The sequence below is a fragment of the Thamnophis sirtalis genome, unplaced genomic scaffold (assembly GCF_051295495.1).
Source record: "Thamnophis sirtalis isolate CommonGarterSnake01/CBP01778 unplaced genomic scaffold, rThaSir2_p1.2 scaffold_4, whole genome shotgun sequence".
Taxonomy (NCBI): Eukaryota; Metazoa; Chordata; class Lepidosauria; order Squamata; family Natricidae; genus Thamnophis; species Thamnophis sirtalis.
The window spans coordinates 99,704,728-99,726,166 of NW_028261384.1; the positions used below are offsets into that span (position 1 = coordinate 99,704,728).

Sequence of the window (21,439 nt, forward strand, 5' to 3'; positions counted from 1 at the left end):
AATCAGAGCAGCTTGAGGAACAATGGCATCTCATTGGTAATGCCCAACACTTAACAGCATTACATTCTGGACCTGCTTGAGCGTGGTCTTCAAGGCAACCTGATATAGAATGCTTTGCAATAATCCAAACATAAGATGATTAGAGCATGAGTGACTGTCTAAGGGGTCTCCCAACCCAGGAATGAATGAAGCTGGTGCACCAGATGAAGCTGTGGAAAGAATTTATTTGTCACAGCTGCCACCTGTCCTTTAAGCAACACTGTGAGTCCAAGGCAATTACCAGATTACACAGTCTAGAATGGGAGAGCATAATCTCATCCAAGATGGAAATTTTTCAGATCTAGGGCATTCAAAATTTCCGATCCCCTTGATCTTGACAAGATTGAGTCTGAGCCTTTTCCATCCAGACCCACACAGCCTCCAGATAGGACATATTCCATTCAACTCTCCCAAAGAAAATTTATGTAGATGTTAAACAGGGTCCTCCCTCAGCCATCCCACAAAACAAGGGGCTTTATTCTCGACCTTGGAAAAGATGCAGCCAGATCAGTATAAGGAACATATTTATAATATTTACTTTATGGGAAACTGAATTTGAAGGATTAGGGGAAAAGAATAAGCAATATCATGAAAGCAATGACAAGAAATATTTCCAAGATTTTTCCAAATAAAGCTTCAAGTGGGTTTCAGAAATAAAAATTGTGATAGCTTGGGAAAAATTAAAAAATGTCTTAGGCAACAAGAAGGTTGTATGACAACTGAAGGCAAACTTTCAAATAAGACAAGGAGAAAGAACAAGGAAAAATACATCAATTGGGGTGTGAAAGAAAAGGAAATGAAACAAGAAAAATTTACAAAATAAGAATATTCAAAAATAATTGTGGTAATCTGGTAAATAACAAAAATAAAAGGATGTAGTGAAACAAGTTGCAAATGTTTCAATCCTTCTGTAACCCCTTTTAAAGAGAAAATATTCAAGAACCAACCTGTTAGAATCTGAAGTGTGACAAGCAATAGATCAGTTGTGAAATAGGAAATATTGTGTATACTAAAAGTTTGTTGAAATAGTTGCAGAAGAGGCAAGTGTCAACAATTATGGAACAAGACTGGTCTAAAGATTGGCGAATGTGTTCTTGTATGAGAAAAAAAGGCAGAATTTAAAAGGATATATAATTTAATAAAGTTACATTAATTCATGTAAGCAAAGTTTTGATTAAGATCTTTAAAAAAACAGAGTTATACATGAAGAGTCAAGTTAAATTAACCAGTAGGACATAAGAATAGATAAGTAATGTAAAATGGATAATGGAGAACACAAGAAAATACAAGGTTTACCTTTGCTTCATCAACTATAGCAGCATGTGAGAAAATCATTGTTTAGATAAATGATATAAAGTACATCAAGCTGATTTATAGAGATATAAGCCATTTGGCTTTTTAAGTACAGTACAGTGTGTTATCTTATTAAAACAATTCCTATAGATTTGTCCTCAAGTGTCAGCAGAATATGTTTTCTTTTTGGCATCAAGCATTTCCAATTTTTCTGTTATTGATTTATGGGAGATGCTTTCCTCTTGATTTATTGTTTTATTTCTTTTCCTTTTGGTTTATTGCTTAATACTTTTTGTTTTCTTGAAGATATAGATACTGTAGTTCCCAACTTACAACGAGGTAACCATTCAAATTATAGTAGCCATATCTTGGGACTTTGGATGCCTGGTAACATGGCATTGTCCTGTAATCCCAGAACCACATTTAATGGCACTTTTGTTAAAAACTGATTTTAACAATCAGTTAAAATAAACATTGGCAATAAACAAACTGATTGGCAATCAGTTAAAATAAACATTGGCAATAAACAAGCCCATAACTAGAAACAGAAAATGGACTTTTAGAAACTTTCTGCAAGAGCTTCTTGCATGGCCAAATGGAAATCTTTGAGGAACCAGGCCCAAATATTAAATTAATCACATGTAGTATTCGTGGAATAGCATTTTAATGTTTTCTAAACACTTGAAGTGGCTTATATCTTCACTACCGTGTTTTCCCAAAAATACAACCTGTCCTGAAACTAAGACCTTGCCATATTTTCCGCGTGGGCAAAAATATAAGCCCCCTGAAAATAAGTCCCCTGGACAACCCCCCCCTCCAGTCAGGCAGAGCACCGCTCACTGACCTAGCGGTATCTTGAAGGCACCAGGGGGAGAAAGGCGCTCACGTTGCTTGCTGCCTTCGGGATACCGCTAGGTTGGGGAGTGGTGTTCTGCCTGGCCAGAGGGGCGAGTTGCCGGGCGGCTGCTCCCTTGGAAGCAGGCTCCTGAAGAGCCGGGCACAGCCTCAGGGGTGAAGCAGCCATGAGGTGACCACGCTCATGAGCAGCTGCCCGGCAAACCCCCTCTCCAGCCAGGCAGAGCGCCATTCACTGACCTAGGGGGTATCCCTAAGGCACCAAGCCACATGGCGCTTTGCCTGCTCCCCAGTTCCCACAGCCTGGCACATTTGGGATATCCCTTAGGTCAGTGCATGGAGCTCTGCCCAGCTGAAGAGGGTGGTTGCGTGAGCGCCTGTTCCGCCCCCAGCTCGCATGCCTCCCAGCCTCACCGTGCCCTGGCCCAGCTCTCCCTGCAGCACCAGGGCAGCACCGCCGCTTTCACCGCGGCGGCGGCACTCTGAGCATAACTTCTCCGGCTTCCAACTCCGGAACTCAGCTTCCGATTCTTCCAGCAGTGGCCATTCTAGGAGTGCGCTCTATGGTTGTGGGCCCTATGGCAGTCTGTTTTTGATCTGATTCATTCCCATATTGGAATTATGCTGGGTAATTACATAAGGTCAACCCTGTACCTTCATTCAACATTAGAGGCTAGACTTTTTGTTCCAGAAAGATGGAAGTCTTGAGTCACCTTATGATGACCAGATCCTTTCTCAGGTAAGAAGCTTTAACAAACTTTACTCGTCGGTATGAATTATCAAGAGCACAAGAAAACGTACTGCTTATTATCTGTGAATTTATATAACCCATCTTTCTTCTCTGCATGGTCTCATTTTTCTTTTAGGTATGTAATGTTGATCTTAAGAACTAATTACTGAGAGCTGTGTCTAGTCATATGGTAACCTGGTGAGCAGAATTCCCTCTAAGCTATATTGTGAGCTATAAATGACTCCAATTAGCAGTCTGTACAAGCATGTAACTTATGTGTGTGAATTGAATAGTTAAGTGCTCCAGGAATTATGTTTAAAATAACTAGTTTCTTTTTGTGGATCTCCCAAGACTCCTATCATTTACTCATATATTGTTCCTTTATTATCATTTTGTTTCTCTTTTGTGCACCTTTTATCAGTCTTCTATTATTCTTCAGAGACTCAGAATCTACATACTTTTGGAATCTGTTGTGTTCTTGTGCTAAAATATACTGGGTTTAGCATCTTTCTTTTCGGTAAGGATAATAATATCTCTGTATGCTTTTTTAAAAATAACACAGGGATGGGAACATTAAAGATAGATTTTGTTGGAGAATTGAATGACAAAATGAAAGGATTCTATCGAAGTAAATATATCACCCCTTCTGGAGATACTCGGTTTGCTGCTGTTACCCAATTTGAGGTAAGAATTCCTTTGATTTATAGTTTACTTATCCTATTAATATTAACTGGTTATATCAAATTGGTATTTTTAAATTTCTTTTCAGTTTCTGCATTTCTGCTTGTGACTCTTTTTTACCAATCATTTCCCAAAAATACGTTCATTCCCCCTTTTGATTGTGTGTGTATGTGCATTCTTTTGAATACTGAATAAGACAGTTCTTGAATCTGTCAGAATGCCTCAAATATTTTGACTTAATGCTGCTTTTTTCTTTCCTTCAGGCCACTGATGCTCGCAGGGCCTTCCCTTGCTGGGATGAACCAGCTATCAAGGCAACTTTTGATATTTCATTGGTGGTTCCCAAAGACAGAGTAGCTCTGTCAAATATGGTAAGTAATTTAATAACCTTAAGTTATATTACAAAGTGGTTTGATAAACAGAAAAAGTTACTACAAGACATGGCCTAAATTTGGATTGCGTGGCTTTCTGCAGTGTGATAAAATTAAAATTAGTGTAGCTTTTTTTAAAAAAAATCACTATTTTAGAAGTGCCATATTGAGAATATGGAATAAATATTAATTCAGATTGTGCTCCAAATGCCTTTATGTATTTCAATAGGCAAAGACAAATGGTTAACCTATAGATATATGTTTCAATAAGAGCATGAAGAATATAAGATGAAATAAAGAGATCAATTGGATACGGAGCGATATAGTTTTCAGTGGTTTTCATATGAATAATTTGAGGTAGATAATAGGACAAGACATGATTTGAAATTGAACGTTGTACAAATGATGAACAGGTAATTGCTAAAATTTATAAACTTTTGATGAAATTTAAAATAGAAGAACAAGTAAGAAATGATAAAATGGGATAAGAAAATATTAGATATAATATACTTTTAAAATAATGGGAAATTATGTGGCTGAAAGCATTAAATTTTACATTATGCCACAATTTAAAAGGGAACTTTTATAAAATTACTCACTGTTGCTATATAACTGCAGTTATTTAGAATATATAAGGATACTTCAAGTTCGTGTTGGAAATGTAGAAAATAATAAAGAATCATTTTATCAAGCCTGGTAAATTAGAAAAAAAAATTGGATTCAATATATATAGTGATACAAACTATTTTAAAGATTAATATTTAGTTGAAATCAGAACTATTCTTGTTAGTACTCATGGATAGACAATTTTTAAAAAGTTATGGAAGACTGGTAACTGAAAAGAGACTGAAATACCCACAATGTAAGAATAGCTGATGACAGAATGAGCAGAGATGGCAAAATTGACTTGTTTGATTATAGAAAGTACAATAACTACATTTATTAGTGACTGGAAACCCCTTATGAACTTTTTGCTGAAAAAATAAACTTGTGATTTATGGGTTTGGGATTACAGTTGGGACAAGTTGTTGAGTGAAGCTGTCATTAAGTGACATGCACATATAATTTTCAGGATATTAAGCAGACAGAACAAAAGAGCTGCCTGCTTAAGCTCTCCTCTGTACATGGAAAGAAACTGTTCCAGTGCACAGTAGGAATGGAGCTAGCATCTTTGGGATCTGGACTTCATTAATCTAGACAACCTTCTGTACATGGAAGAGAACTTCTCTACAGGCAGAGTGCAGATGAACTCTGACAGGGTGAGAAGCAGAGATCTTGAAGATCCCAACTCTGTTCCTGAAACCCAAAGGAATTCCCCTTCCCCACTATGCACAGAGGGGAACTTCTTCAAAGGGCTACTGAAACAGAGTTCAGATATTCAGGATCTGAGGTTTGTTTCTGCAGCCTTCTAGAATAGTTTTCCTTCCCATCAGCAAGCAGTCATTTTACTCTTGAAGCATGTGGAGCTGAGATTCCTCCTGGCTGGCAGCCCTGCTTTCACCTTCAAAATTGCCTGCAGAAATCTCTGCTTTCTGTCAGCAGTCACTTGCAACTTTCCCTGTATTTACCAGTAATTTTCTGGGAAAGCCAGCAGAGAAGTTTGAAAATGATGGTAACATGATTGTAGGGGCATTTAGCAACTGGTCATAAGCAACAGGTTGCCACAAATACAGAACACAATCATTGACTGTGACCATGCAGGGGGAGGTAGGCAGTGTTTTACAATAGCAATATAACTTAGACATATACCGCTTCACAGTTCTTTACAGCCCTCTCTAAGCAGTTTACAGAGTCAGGATATTGTCTCCAACAATCTGGGTCCTCATTTTACCGATCTCGGAAGAATGGAAGGCTGAGTCAACAATAGGAGAAATGCCCCGCAATCATGTGATCACCATTTTAAAAGTACCATTTTTGAAGCCATCATAGCTTTGATCAGTTGTTGAATGTATATTACAGGTGGCCCTCATCTTACAACCATTTGTTTAGTGACCATTCAAAGGTTACAGTGGCAGTGAAAAAAGTGATTTTCAACTCATCCTTGTACTTATAATTAACACATAACCCTCCACAGTTGTATGAACAAAATTTGGGTACTTGGCAACAAGCATGCATTTACAACATTTGCTATTATCATTTGCAACCTTCCTAGCCAGTATCTGGCAAGCAAAGTCATTGGGGAAACTGGATTTGCTTAATGACATGTGATTCACTTAAAAATTGTGGGAAGCTTTTAAAATTGGGCGGGACTCACTTAACTACCTCACTTAACAACAGAAAATCTAGTCTCAGTTATGGTCATAAATTGAGGATCACCTGTATGAAAAGAAAGAGAATATGTTAGAGAAGATAGGTATGTTGCTTAGATAAATGATTCTGTAACTTCTGTTATAGATTGAAAACCATTCCTTTATAGTTTTTTCTTTGCACATTATTCATTTACTGATTATGCTTCTTTCCTTATTTTTTATTTCAGGATTTGTACTTTTAGTCTTTAAAAAATCTTTAATAACACATATCCACTAATAAAAAAAATATTGTAAGTTTAAAAAGCCCAGAGGGACTGTATCCTAGAAGGAAATTGGAATTGAAGTGTGTAGTAGATGAATGCAAATGAGAGAGTTGAAATCATGTTATTGTAATTTGGCACTGAGAAATAGGCCAGAATGTATCACTTTCACTTTATAAAATTTAGTACTGCTTCACATTCAATATATTCAGCCTTTCATAATTTGTTGTACAGAACATTACTGACCGAATGCCCTATCCTGATGATGAAAATTTGGTAGAAGTGAAATTTGCCCGTACTCCTGTGATGTCAACATATCTTGTTGCGTTTGTGGTCGGAGAATATGACTTTGTTGAGACCAGGACCACTGATGGTATATTAATTCGTGTTTATACTCCTGTTGGCAAAGCAGAACAAGGAAAGTTTGCATTAGAGGTAAGAAAGACTTAAAGATCTGTATAATATCTAGCTCTATGGCAGTTCCTGGAAAACAGAACCAAAGTGTTAAAAATTTCATTTAATTTCATTTAATTTGCAAGTTCAAATGCATGTTTATATGTAAAATATAGGGAATTTTAACCATCTCAGACATTATTGTATACTAGAATATATACAGGTGAAACTCGAAAAATTAGAATATCGTGCAAAAGTTCATTTATTTCAATAATGCAACTTAAAAGGTGAAACTATATAAGATAGACTCATTACATGCAAAGCAAGATAGTTCAAGTCGTGATTTGTCATAATTGTGATGATTATGACTTACAGCTCATGAAAACCCCAAATCCACCATCTCAGAAAATTAGAATATTACATGCAATCAATAAAACAAGGATTGTACATAGAACAATATCGGATCTCTGAAAAGTATAAGCATGCATATGTACTCAGCACTTGGTTTGGGCCCCTTTTGCAGTAATTACTGCCTCAATGCGATGGAAGCTATCAGCCTGTGGCACAGTTGAGGTATTATGGAAGACCAGGATGCTTCAATAGTGACCTTCAGCTCTTCTGCATTGTTTGGTCTCATGTCTCTCATTTTTGTCTTGACAATGCCCCATAGATTCTCTATGGGGTTCAAGTCAGGTGAGTTTTCTGGCCAATCAAGCACAGTAATCCCACGATCACTGAACCAGGTTTTGGCGCTTTTGGCAGTGTGGGCAGGTGCCAAGACCTGCTGGAAAATGAAGTCAGCATCCCCATAAAGTTCGTCTGCAGAAGGAAGCATGAAGTGCTCCAAAATCTCCTGGTAGACGGCTGCGTTGACTCTAGACTTAATGAAGTACAGTGGACCAACACCAGCAGATGAGATGGCTCCCCAAATCAACACAGACTGTGGAAACTTCACACTGGACTTCAAGCATCTTGCAGTGTGTGCCTCTCCATTCTTCCTCCATACTCTGGGTCCTTGGTTTCCAAATGAGATGCAAAAGTTGCTCTCATAGCAATAGCAATAGCAATAGCAGTAGACTTATATACCACTTCATAGGCCTTTCAGGCCTCTCTAAGCGGTTTACAGAGAGTCAGCATACTGCCCCCAACAATCTGGGTCCTCATTTTACCCACCTCGGAAGGATGGAAGGCTGAGTCAACCCTGAGCCGGTGAGATTTGAACCGCTGACCTGCTGATCTAGCAGTAGCCTGCAGTGCTACATTTAACCACTGCGCCACCTTGGCTCATCAGAAAAGAGGACTTTGGACCACTGAACAACAGACCAGGTCTGTTTTTCTTTAGCCCAGGTAAGACGCTTCTGACGTTTGTTGTTCAGGAGCAGCTTGACAAGAGGAATACGAAATTTGAAGCCCATGTCCAGGATCCGTCTATGTGTGGTGGCTCTTGAAGCACTGACTCCAGCCTCAGTCCACTCCTTGTGAAAGTCCCCAACACTTTTTAATGGCCTTTTCCTGACAGTCCTCTCCGACCCTGCTGCTTGTGCACCTTTTTCTTCCACACTTTTCCCTTCCACGTAACTTTCTATTAATGTGCTTTGATACATCACTTTGGGAACATCCAACTTCTTTTGCAATTACCTTTTGTGGCTTTCCCTCATTGAGGGTGTCAATGATGGTTTTCTGCACAACTGTCAGGTCAGCAGTCTTTCCCATGATTGTGATTCCTACTGAACCAGACTGAGAGACCATTTAAAGGCTCAGGAAGCCTTTGCAGGTGTTATGGCTTAATTAGCTGATTAGAGGGGACACTTTGAGTTAGAATATTGCACCTTTTCACAATATTCTAATTTTCTGAGATTGTGGATTTGAGGTTTTCCTGAACTGTGAGCCATAATCATCACAACTAAGACAAATCACGGCTTGAACTATCTTGCTTTGCATGTAATGAGTCTATCTCATATATTAGTTTCACCTTTTAAGTTGCATTACTGAAATAAATGAACTTTTGCACGATATTCTAATTTTTCGAGTTTTACCTGTAAATAGAATATATAGATAACATATAGTTCTTTGAGCCATGGAGAATTGCTACTTGGTCTTGGATAGGGTGGCACTGCTCCAAACAGACCCAGTATAAACTCTGGTTGTTCTCTTGGACTCAAGACTCATACGAGAGGAGGAGGTGGCAGTCGTAGCCATGAGGGCATTTACACAACTATGAGTTGTGAGACACTTAACGCCCTTTCCTGGACCAACAGTCCCCACTCACAATCATTCATCCTCTAGTCACCTCCCGTCTTGACTATTTCAAAGCGCACTACTTAGGATTGCCCTCAAAAACCATCTGGAATCTCCAGATGCAGCAGCCTGCATGATATTGTGCAGACCTCAGTGTGCACGTGTACATTTTCCAGGTGCAATTCAAGGTGCTGGTTGTCATCTTTAAAGCCTTTCATGGCTTGACCCGGGTTATCTGAGGGACCATTTCTTGCTGGTCACTTCCACTCTACCATTTGAGCGGATAGGCAAGGAAAGTTCTATCTCCAAGGAGGTACATCTTGCAATTCCCAGACTTTCGTCAGATCCTGAAGACTTGCTTTTGACAGTGGGCCTGGTTTTGCCGGTATGAGTTGGAACCCATCAAATGTCTCATTTGACTATGTATTATTGATGGGTAGGTGGGGAGTTATTGTTTTTTAAAACAGACCAGATAAATAGGCAAATTCCATTATGTTTAATAGTGGGATAAGTTACAATTAATCAGAATGTAAGGTATATTTTGCCACAGAAATTAATCTCGTAGAGGTCAGTTGTCATAATAAAATGATTCTTATAACTCTTAAATTAAGGACTTCAGAGTTACAGATTTCATGGGCTTAAAAAGAAGTGGGATTTGGAAAACAATCTTCCAACGATATACAATATTAGGTAGTGAACTTCCTCTTATATTTTAAGTAAGAAACACCATAAAAATACATTTTGTGATGCCTTCTAATTTTGTAAATCTTGCATTTATGCTATCTTTATTAGTAGGAAATTTTAAAATGCATCAAGCTTTCTAGAAGTAAAGATTTGTATAGAATACCATTGTCTGTTCTAACAGATGGGCAATATACAGTCAAACATGCTTTGTTATAATTTTTAATCTTTTTATTTCTATAGGTTGCTGCTAAAACGTTGCCTTTTTATAAGGACTACTTCAATGTTCCTTATCCTCTCCCTAAAATTGATCTTATAGCTATTGCAGACTTTGCAGCAGGTAACATATATTTTTAAAGCCTGATCTTTCTTTACATTATAAAGTATTTCTGCAGACTGTTGTGTGTATCAATATCAATAAAACTTTGTATTTATTTTAAAAGGTGCCATGGAGAACTGGGGCCTTGTTACTTATAGGTATGATATTAAAATATTGTTTTCATATTCTTATGTTCATGTTTCCATTTTATTAATTATCCCAGATTTATCAAATAGATTGTAAAGGAATTAATTAGGTTTCATACTGATTAGCATGAAGTAGCTTCTTTGAACTTGAACTGTGTTCTATCTTGGGTAGTATGAACTTTCTATAAAAATATCTTCTTCAAAGAATAATTGCAGAAATAAAGAATCATAACTAACTTGCATTCATATTTTTTGCTACACCATAGTGCTACAACTATAAACATTAGAGTCAAGCACTTTCTTTGGTTTTTCCAGTAAGGTCATGAAAAGAAGCTAAGTGTTCGATTCCATTTTATTTAGTTTTCCTCCCTCCTTATTCTTGACCCCAGCTTATTCAATCTGTATATTATTCTACAATGAGTTCTTATGAGTTCTTATTTTTATACTTCATGACATTTGTTCAGGACTGTTGAAAATTCAGTACTAAACAAAGGTACTGGTGACCTGTGACTGAAGGTTCAGCCATTGCCGCTCTCCTGCAGTTATATGATTGCGATCTGGTGCTTAGCAACCCATTTGTATTTATAACCTGTTGGCAAATCTCCCATGATCAAGTGATCACCATTTGGAAACCCTGCTAATTTCCCCAGAAAGTTGGTGGAATTGAGGCACGTTTTTTTCTCCGTGCCAAAATTCAAGTAGGATTTTCAGACCCAGACAATAGAAACTTGCCTCTCCTTTCTGGGTTTGAAAATCCTCTTTGCCAAAATCCAAATAGGGTTTACAGTTCCAAAGTGAACTGAAGACTCACCTCTTCACTCTGGGTTTGCAGATTCTCTCCTTTCACTTTGAGTTGGAAAATCCTGCCTGGATTCATCATGGAGGATTTCCAGAGCAGCGAGGCAGGTTTCCATTTGCTTTTTTGATCTATGATAACACTTAAAACAAACTTAACATAACTGGGAATGCCAAGATTGCTGTTGCCTCACTTAACAACTACTTTGCTCAGCAACTGAGGTTTCAGTCCCCATTATGACCCCAGTGGTCATAAATTGAAGATTACAACTAGTCTAGAAATGTAAGTTAAGATTAGATCAGCATGCTCATGTATACATCATTTCTGAGTAATCTGTGGCTTGAGAATGAAGATTAATGTAACACATGAACATAATAACAGCATCCATTTACTAGCACCAAAGTCTGCTCCATGGTTTATTTTCAGTTAATGATTTTGTTTTCTTGCCTTTTCTGGGCAGATAGAACCTGGGACATGATATTCTCATATTAGCCTGAAACAAACCAAATCATAGCTGGCTTGAATGTATTTTGCTATGTTTGCTGCTGAATCAGCCTTTACCATGGCATAGCAAACCAGCCCCCTATCTTTAGAGTTAATGATGATTTATTAAAAGCCAGGCATTTAAGCTGTGGTTAGAAATTCTGACTTCTTTTAATGAAACACAGTTTCTGTTGAGAATTTAGCAATTGTTACATATCAATCTTGCAAATCCGGTCAAAGCCCTTATTAATAATGAGCAGTCACATAAATGGTGTCCAAATTCAGAATTTGGCAAATGCAGACCATTTCCACACATTTGTTCAGGTGCTTGATATTTCTTGAGTCCTTAAACTAGGGGAATACAGAAGAGCTTTTATTACATTGCAAGCCTCTTCCCAATTGTTCTGCTGGAGCATCAGTAATTGTGGGTTGGCTGCTACACAATGTCTTGGAATATATTCTTGTGTTGCCAGGCTTTGACAGAGATTTTCATTATGGAGAGTCTTGTTTTCAGTCTCCCTTTCTTTTTAGCTCTTACTCTTGGAAAATGTTAAATAAGTAAAACGAGTCAATTGACTGGATTTAGGTATTCCTGTAACACATTTACTATAAGTTATATTTAAGAAGAAGCCATCTCCTTCACTGTAGGACTCTGGGCAGTGTCCAATTAAACATAACTGAAGAGTGATCTTAATGGAACCTAGTGAATGATAAAGCCTGTTCTGAATTAATTTAATATTTTTGACTAGTTGATTAGGTCAATTAATTCCATTTTAATTTTTCTCCATTATATAATTCCTCTCATTGCTCTAGTTAAGTGTACAGATAATCCTTGATTTACAACCTCATTTGGGACCAGAATTACAACAATGAGTGATGTGTTGTTAAGTGAGAGGTGCCTGATTTCATAACCTTTTTATTGTATAACCTTAATGATGTGATTCATTAAGGGAATCACATCATTAAGCAAATTTGAATTTCCTCATTGATTTTCCTTGTTGGAAGCCTTCTAGGACTATTGCAAATAGTGATCACATGACCCCAGGACACTGCAAATGTCATAAATACATGCCAGTTGCAAAGGGCCTAAATTTTGATTGCATGACCATTTGGCATTGCAGCAATTATAAGTACATGGACTGGACATAAGTTACTTTCTTCACTGCCACCATAAATTTAAATGGCTATTAAATGAATGGACATAAATTGGGGACTACCTGTATTGATGGAACAGAGACATTGTGTTTAGCTGGAGTGGGCAATCTTTTGTGAGAGGCCAAATCGATACAAATTGCTGAGGAGAAAAGGACGATCTTTGTTTTTCTGGGAAAGGGGGAAGTTTGAGGATTTTTTAAAACGCTATTTGAACTTTATTTCAAAGCTTGCATCACAGTAAATACATGAAAACTACTACTAATTTATGGCAGTTTTGGTTAAAGTTTTAGGAGCTATATACAGTGAAATTGTGGTATTATAAGCTGATTTGTTGAATAAATCATAGTTGAGTAGATTATGTCAGTTTATTTACTGGATTACAAATTCTGGTAACAGAGCATAGGGTTTTGTTTGGGGTGTTTTGTTTTCTAACATTGGAGAAACTAAAAGTTCCATTTTAAGTGAAGCTTTCAGTCTTTTCATGGCAATATCAAAGATGTAGGGGAGCACATAAGCATAAATTCAGTAAAATGTATTTATTGAATTGCATTATTAACAATAGTTAATGTATATATATAGGATGCGAAAAAACATTTTCTTCCATAAGTTTTTTTAGAAATGAATTCATTTTTTCTTAATGAAAGTACGTACAGCTTTAAGTATACTCAGAGTTCTAGTTTCAAATCCTGATTAAATATAATTGTAATTAGTTTTAGGATGAATTCTGTCAAGATAAAATAGGAAAAAGAACACATTTAATCTTCCTTTATGCTGACTTTCTAGATAAGTCATTTTTAACTACAAGCAAATAATCTCAATTACTGTACTTTTGGGAATATAAAGTGCACTTTCCTCTCCTAAAAGTGGGTGAAAATTGTGGTGCATCTTATACATTGAATGTTGCTGAAGCCCCACCCACCTGCTACCCCCCACCCTTCGGCTGTTTTCGGCCTCCGCGCGTTGTATTTTCAGCTTTCACACACCCCATTTTAGACCTATTTCAGGCTGCGGGGATCACCACAGCACATTGCTGCTGATCGCTGCCTCCGTGTTTCATTTTTGGCCTCTGTGCGTCACATTTGCAGCTGGTTCCAGGCGGCGGGGATCAGCGGCAGCAATCCCTACCGCCTGGAACTAGCAAAAAATACAAAGTACGGAGGCCAAAAACAAGGTGTTGCGGAGGCCAAAAACTTGATGTGTGGAGACTGAAAACGCAACACGCAGAAGCTGAAAATGCAACATGTGGAGGTGGTGATGTGCAGCAATGTGTTGTGGCGATCACGGCAGCCTGGAGTGGGTCTAAAATGGAGCATGCGGGGCCACAAATGTGATGCGGCTATGTGCTGTGGCGATCCCCACAGTCTGGAACAGCTGATTGGTGGTATTCCGGGAGGCTGATCCAACTGCCAATCAGCTGCTCATGCTGAATCAGGCTGTGATAAGGTGCTGAATGTGACCAGGCTGTTTGCTGCAAGGATGCTAGCCAGATGAATACCGATGGATATTGGTAGGCAGAGGCAGATTTTTTTCTTGTTTTCCCCCAAAACTAATGTGCGTCTTCTACTCCAGAGCGTCTTCTACTCCCAAACGTTTATATTTTATATTTGTATATTTGTTATTTCTATTTTTTTTAAAGTGAATCTTTACAACACTAGAATATGCCATAATTATGTGGATTGTGCCTTTTCTCTGCAAGTAGTTACATTTTATAAAAGTGCATGAATTACACATAGAATTGTGTTTGGCTGCCTGCCCAGCACACTGCTCATTCACTTTTAAGACTGTTGGTAAGCCACATTTGTAGGAAATATTATGATATTTTATTACATCACCTTTACAAAAGAGTATGGTCTGCACTTTTCTGTATTGGTACATTGTGGTAATAATATCATGTTATTTTATTTATTAGTTCTAAAACAACAAAAACTTAAATCAAAAGCAAAATTCTTCTAATCTTAACTACAAAAATAACAGCGTCAACATGTATATATATTTAATATTTAGCAGGTCAAATAATAAGGATCATGAGGATCACATTGTTAGGTTGGGATAAGAAAATTACATCAAGAAACTTAACATTTCAACTGAAAATGGATTTAAAAATTGCAGCATTAATAGTATGGAATTATCATGGAAATATATAACACTCCCTTTTATTCTTGATTTATGGCATTTTATAATGTGCTAAAATAAATGGCATTGTGGAGTTTTAATAGAAATAATTTGAAGTGAATTCTTAACATATTTGAAGAAATATTAGTTGCTTTATTATAATTAAAACTGGACTGGCCATGGACTATAATAAAGATCCTTGTGTTATAATTCAAATAATCATAGTAACCTATTATTTGCATAGAGGATATATTTACTCAATAAGAAGTTTTCTACGTGGTAATGTAATAGGCTATTTACTTTAGAGATGTGTGTAGCTTCTTTTCAGTGTTCTGAAAAATGTATCTCCTTATTGCATCTTAGTAGATGCGGAAGAACAATTTTATTGATTCTACAGGAGTTTTGTTAGACGACCCAAAAGTGCTTTTTCAAGAGGCATTTGGACTTTCTGGTTTTTCTTTTGAAGACTTTTCGCTTCTCATCCAAGAAACTACTTCAACTGAAGAAAGGTCTTCAAAAGAATGACTGAGAATCTCCGTAGACATTTGGTTAGATGAGTTCTCTAACTTGATTAAGTTTTTAAATTTCATTTTTTTGATGTCACATTGTTACATTTCTGTTTTTTCCCATGCAGGGAAACTGCACTGCTGATTGATCCCAAAAACTCTTGTTCTTCCTCTCGCCAGTGGGTAGCCCTTGTTGTGGGCCATGAACTTGCTCACCAGTGGTTTGGAAACCTTGTGACTATGGTATTTAAGAAGTATATTTAAGTCACTTCAATTATAGTTAAATCCACGCCTATAGTCCTGAGTATCAGTATTGTTGGTGGCATCGTATATTTACTACTGACAACAAGCATATCGGCATTTGCATAATATTATATCATGTTATGTCAGCTGAGAAAAAGTGTGAAGATATGAAAACATTAGAGTAGATTAAATGGTGAATGTCATTCAGAGTGTCCCTAGTAAAATCAGGTTGAAATCTGAAGTCAGTATTAATTTATCTGGCTATATCAACTTTAACGTGTATTTATTTTATATTCATGCTGGCTGCTATAGTAAGAGAGGGTGGAGGTTATACACCCCAGCTAAATCCAAGTATCCACGCAGGGTAATTTTCCATTTGTGATAGCTAATGCATCAGTAGAATAATCAGTTGGAAAATTAATACATCTGCTTTCTTTTAATAGATATACCTCTGTTTTTGCCCAAATTTACTACAGGTTTTGGATAAACTTATACTTATTTTATACTTGGAGAGAGACTTAAAAAAAAAAAATGGGGGAAACTAGTATGGTGTACTTCAACACATTTTTCCCATTGTTCCATCAAGATAAAAATTTTCAAATAAATTTGCAAATTAATACAAATCAGTTTTTAATCCCATTTGTATATATGTTTCATAATTGAATTTTGGTTACTTGGAAGACGGGAGCACGATGGCTCAGCAGTTAAAGATGCTGAGCTTATCAGCTGGAAAACAGCAGGCCAGGTTTGAGATCCAAGTGCTGTGCTACAGGTTGAGCTCTTGTTCCTGTTCACTTGGCAGTTTGAAAGCATGCAAATGCAAGTAGATTAAGAGGTATCCCTTTGGTGGGAAAGTAACAACATTCTGTGTGCCTTACTATAATAACCATGCTGGCCATATTACCAGAGAAAATGCTTTTTGAGAACACTGGCTCCCTCGGCCATGAAACTGAGATAAGCACCACGCCCTAGAATTGGACACAACTAGACAGAGAAACCTTTACTTTTACCTTATCTGGAAAAGAGGGGTTAAGCAGAAAACTGATGCTTTATCCAACTTCTGTGGTGATCCACTCCTCATTGCTCATATAGGATTTATTTCTATATTTATAAGGAGAAGTTTTATGGGAGGAAACTTAAGTTTATATCATTTATGATATTAAGATGAAGTAACTGATACAGGAGTGATTATAAAAAACCAGCAAATTCTGGTAACTTATGAAGTCGATACTCATTGATGAATTTCAGGGTGCTTTAGGATATTTATTTTGTACTTTTTAAGAGATTGAATGTTTTGTTTGAATTTCTCCCACAATCCCTTTGACACATACATGATTGGAAGTAGTAGATGTGACCTCTTTCCATGGCATTTGTTTCCATGGATTTTGCCTGCTGTGTGTTACTGATAAGGCCAACTTCCTTCTGCTATCACAGACCTTCCACTTAATAGCACTGTGGTCATTGTTGAAATGGAAAAATATTAACCCCAAACCATTTATTTTTAGCATTTGATTAGTATTAGGATATTGAAGAAACAGCTTTATGTGACTGTAAGATAATGCAATGTTTTGGAGTTAAAAGCAAAAAATAACTTGTAGTACATGGAAGGGCCCATATACAACCTATCTGCAATTCCTTAAATCAAATTTGTTGTTTCTTCGGATTTTGTTAGAGCAGTAGAATGCAGATACTTGTTCCTGGGGAACATACCATTCCAATATGCATGACCTCATACACTCCAGAATACTTTTTGTCAACTCACCACCACTACCCACCCTAACCAAATAAATTTTCTAACATGTGAAAGGGGCCCTGGATAAAAATAATTTTTATAGTCCTGATTGTATCAAAGTGTTTATTTCTCAGAATGACTTCTCTTTTCCTATATATTTTGCTTGGTAACTGTTAGCACATAGATACCTGAGCAGGAAGAGCTGGTGTTATGTGCTAATATGAGATATTTACAGGCAGCACAGTCATGAGTTTATCAGTTACAGTTTCACTGTAGAGGAGATAATAGAAATGCTGGCAAAATAATTAAATCTATTCTGAATTCCAAACAAAACTCCATGATATTTCTTGATACGAGACACAGTGGCACAGGGATTAGAGTGCAGTACTGCAGGCTACTTTTGCTGACTGCCAGCTGCCTGCAATTTGGCAGTTTAAATTTCACCAGGCTAAAGGTTGACTCAGCCTTCTATCCTTCCGAGGTGAGTAAAATGAGGACCCAAATTGTTGGGGCTCTAAGCACTTAGAGAAGGCTGTAAAGCACTGTAAAACGGTATATAAGTGTAAGTGCTATTGCTATTGCTATTCCTACTATTTTTATGGAGTAATTTCTTGATGATAGTTTTAAGACAGTTGCTGCAACACTGAATTTCACATACTGTATTTTATATTATAATTTCCATAGATAATTCATGCAGTAGACAATTCATTTTTCATGGAAATGCTATGGGCACTCTCTCATATGGATCAGGGGCAAGATAAAACAAAGTCAGTGTGCTAACTTAGAAGGTGTGGGACTAACACTGATAATACCAAGTTCTAGCCTGCCTTCAGCCATGGAAGTACATGGGTGACTTTAGGCCATTTACTCTTTCTTAGCCAATCTCTGTTACCATAGAGAAAAATCGAACAAATCCTGATTTGAGCTGTGGAATGAAAATTAGAATAAATTTAATGAATAAATGAAGGAAATGTCAGATTGTCAAGATATGACATAGTTAGCTGCAAGTGGGGAAGGGCCAATAATACTTCAAATATACTGAATGATACATATAACAAGGCAGCAAATTAGTACTAATTTTGGAGTATCTAAACTTGCGAGAAAAATATCAGTATTTTCCCTTTTGGCAATGTTTCTTAGTTGCATAATGACTGAAAGTAACTTTTTGAAGAATCGGAACTATCACGATTGCTTACATCATAAAAGTCATATTTGTTCAATATCTTTTAGGTATTAAAACATAACACATTTTACTCTTATTTATTGAATTTTATAGGAGACTGGATAATGTATTGCCCCCTTTAGAATTATTATATACTTTCCACAATTTTCCCATCTTTTTCTTAATCACTATGACCAGCTTCTCTATAAATCACTATGAACAGCTTGCCCCTTTGACACAAGTTTTTATTTATCTTCCATTGTTGTGTAAGACTACTAACAGAAACTTTGGGAGTTTGATTTATCATACAGGTATGCATTTGCTTACCTTCTAATATAGCCTAAGTTTCTAAAATAATACACTGTATAAAAATAACTTTTTCTCTGTGATCAAGTTATAAAATATGATGACATTACTAGATTTCTAGAATTTTGTTAATGCTAGTGATGCTTTTTTCCATTAAACCTCGAAGTTTGGGATTCTCTGATAAAATCCAAACTACAATGAAAATTGTTGTTTATTTCTTATTGTGATTATTAGCCAGAAATATTTTTTATCCAATGGCAGTTTAGTAGTACTAACTTGTTTTATTTGTTGCAAATAAATGAATATGTAAGCTTTTTTTTATTAAGTTGCTTCTGAGCTGCTTCACCAGCTATTTTGGCTGGGGAATTCTGGCAGTTGTAAGTCTGTAATGCTTAAAGCTGCCAAGATTGGAGACCTCTTGCCTAGAGTCATTACATTTCCAGAAAAGGTCCAAGTCCAATTCCTCTTGAATTCTGTTGACCCATGGTCAGTATTTAGTATTGTGGTGGTCGATCAGATTCTTATATATAGGCTTGAGCTTCTTGAACTTCTGAAGTAGAACTTAATGTGTGATCCTAATCCTTCATGCCTGACAGAAGATTGAGATAAAGCTTAGAAAGTTGCCATTTAAGAAAGATAATATTTATGCTTAGTATGTATTTTTCACTTTTGCAGATAGTGGAGATTTTTTCATACAGACTTCATTTCTGCTTAAAAAAATCTAGTTATTAGCCATTTATAAGATGTGATATCTTAGAGTCTGATAGCTAAACATTATATTGTGCTTTAAAATGCAGCCTAAAACTAAATTGTTACTAGGAATAATTTTCTTTCTTCTGTTCAGGAATGGTGGACTCACCTGTGGCTCAATGAGGGCTTTGCATCCTGGATTGAGTACCTTTGTGTAGACCATTGCTTTCCAGAATATGATATTTGGACTCAGTTTGTATCTGCTGATTACACAAGAGCTCAGGAGCTTGATGCGTTAGACAACAGCCATCCTATTGAAGTGAGTGCCACCTAAATTAGTGAAAGGTGGTGGTTTTTTTCTTGCATTTCTTCAAACAGAAATCTTCTGATAATTGAGGGGACAAAGCACAACAAATTAGCAAATTATTTGATATCTTAAACTAAGGGATTATATTGTAAACTCATTTGCTTAATATTTATTCAGTTGCGAGCCTTATATTTGTTGTATAACTTACTCCTTTTCTCGTATCTAGGTCAATGTAGGCCATCCATCTGAAGTGGATGAAATATTTGATGCAATTTCTTACAGCAAGGGAGCATCAGTAATTCGAATGCTACATGATTATATAGGGGATGAGGTAAATATATACACAAACACACACACAAACATAATAAAATTTAACTATGGATGTTTGTCTTGTGTGTAGTGAAGCTTCTTCAAACAGCAATTCAGGTTCTGGAAGGTACAAAGCAAAGTGTCGAGCTAAGGCCCCCTTTATTGATCTTTTTAGTAAGATATAGGAAGCATTGATAAGTTGGTAGTTGTGTCCATCCCACACTCTTCCTTAATAGGGATGTAAAACTAGTCAGGTTTTGGCACATTTTCGTGAGTATGCCACATGTGCAACCAAAGTCCTGTTTTACTATAAGCATACTCATGCTATATACTGCAAGCTAGGATTTTTCATGAAGAGATTGCTTTCTAAAGCAATAAACTCTTTTGTCCACGTCTCTCAAATTAGAAGATGTATATTGTTTACTTATACCACAAAATACTAATACAGGTAATTTTGACTTATGACAAGAATGGAGCCCAAAATTTATGTTGCTAAGTGAGACATTTGTTACATAATTTGCCCTATTTTATTTCCACAGTTGTTAAGTGAATCGCTGCAGTTAAGTTACTAATAGGGTTGTTAAGTGAATCTGATTTTCCCATTGATTGTCAGAAAGTTGCAAAAGGTGATCATATGATCATGAAACACCGCAACTGTCCTAAATATGAACCAATTGCCAAATGTCTGAATTTTGATCATCTGACCATGGAGATGCTGCAATAGTCATAAGTGTGAAAAACAGTCATAAGTCACTTTTTTCATTGCTTTTGTAACTTTGAACAGTCACTAAATGAACTTGTAAGTCAAGGACTGTCTGTAATATCTGTTATTTAGTTGATATTTCTATGGATAAAGTATAATAATTTACAATTTAAATAGTATTCCATTCTATGTTATGAATATGGAGTTGAAATTCTATTCCACAGAAAAAATAAATGATATATTTACAATTATTGATATAGAAATGAAAACTAGAAACAAATACTAGATAATAGCCAAGAAGATGGCAACTACTAGTAGAAGAATAAAACCTATTCTTCAAAATAGGAAAAGTGTTTCTAATTGGAATTTAGATATGGCCTACTATATCAATTGACTGAGTTTTCATCAATATAGCTCAAACATTCTGAGAATTGTTTAACTACAACTTTAAAAAAATTGAACAATTAGGGTGTGTCATTTAATGGGGTGAAAATTAATTTTTGCATTTTTTTCAGTGAGGTTAAAAAATGTTTTAACACCAAGAATTCAAATCTGTTGTTACTTTTAAAATTGCACTTTTAGCTTGGTATGGTAAAGCTACATCTGATCATATACTCCTCAAAAATCATTAAGCTTATCTTCTCAAAATTATACTTGTACCACAAAAATTAAAGTTTTTT

At 36.4% G+C, this 21,439-nt stretch overlaps 1 protein-coding gene across 2 annotated transcripts in view; it reads left to right on the forward strand.

Moving 5' to 3' along the window:
• NPEPPS (aminopeptidase puromycin sensitive) overlaps positions 1-21,439 on the forward strand; it is a 115,673-nt gene that overhangs the window by 43,758 nt on the left and 50,476 nt on the right. For both annotated transcript variants that reach the window (XM_014064280.2, XM_014064281.2), the window contains exons 4-11: positions 3,480-3,601; positions 3,862-3,969; positions 6,713-6,913; positions 10,034-10,130; positions 10,234-10,267; positions 15,436-15,550; positions 19,595-19,759; positions 19,974-20,078. In XM_014064280.2, the coding sequence (XP_013919755.2) occupies positions 3,480-3,601; positions 3,862-3,969; positions 6,713-6,913; positions 10,034-10,130; positions 10,234-10,267; positions 15,436-15,550; positions 19,595-19,759; positions 19,974-20,078 (947 nt within the window). The remainder of the gene's footprint in view (positions 1-3,479; positions 3,602-3,861; positions 3,970-6,712; positions 6,914-10,033; positions 10,131-10,233; positions 10,268-15,435; positions 15,551-19,594; positions 19,760-19,973; positions 20,079-21,439) is intronic.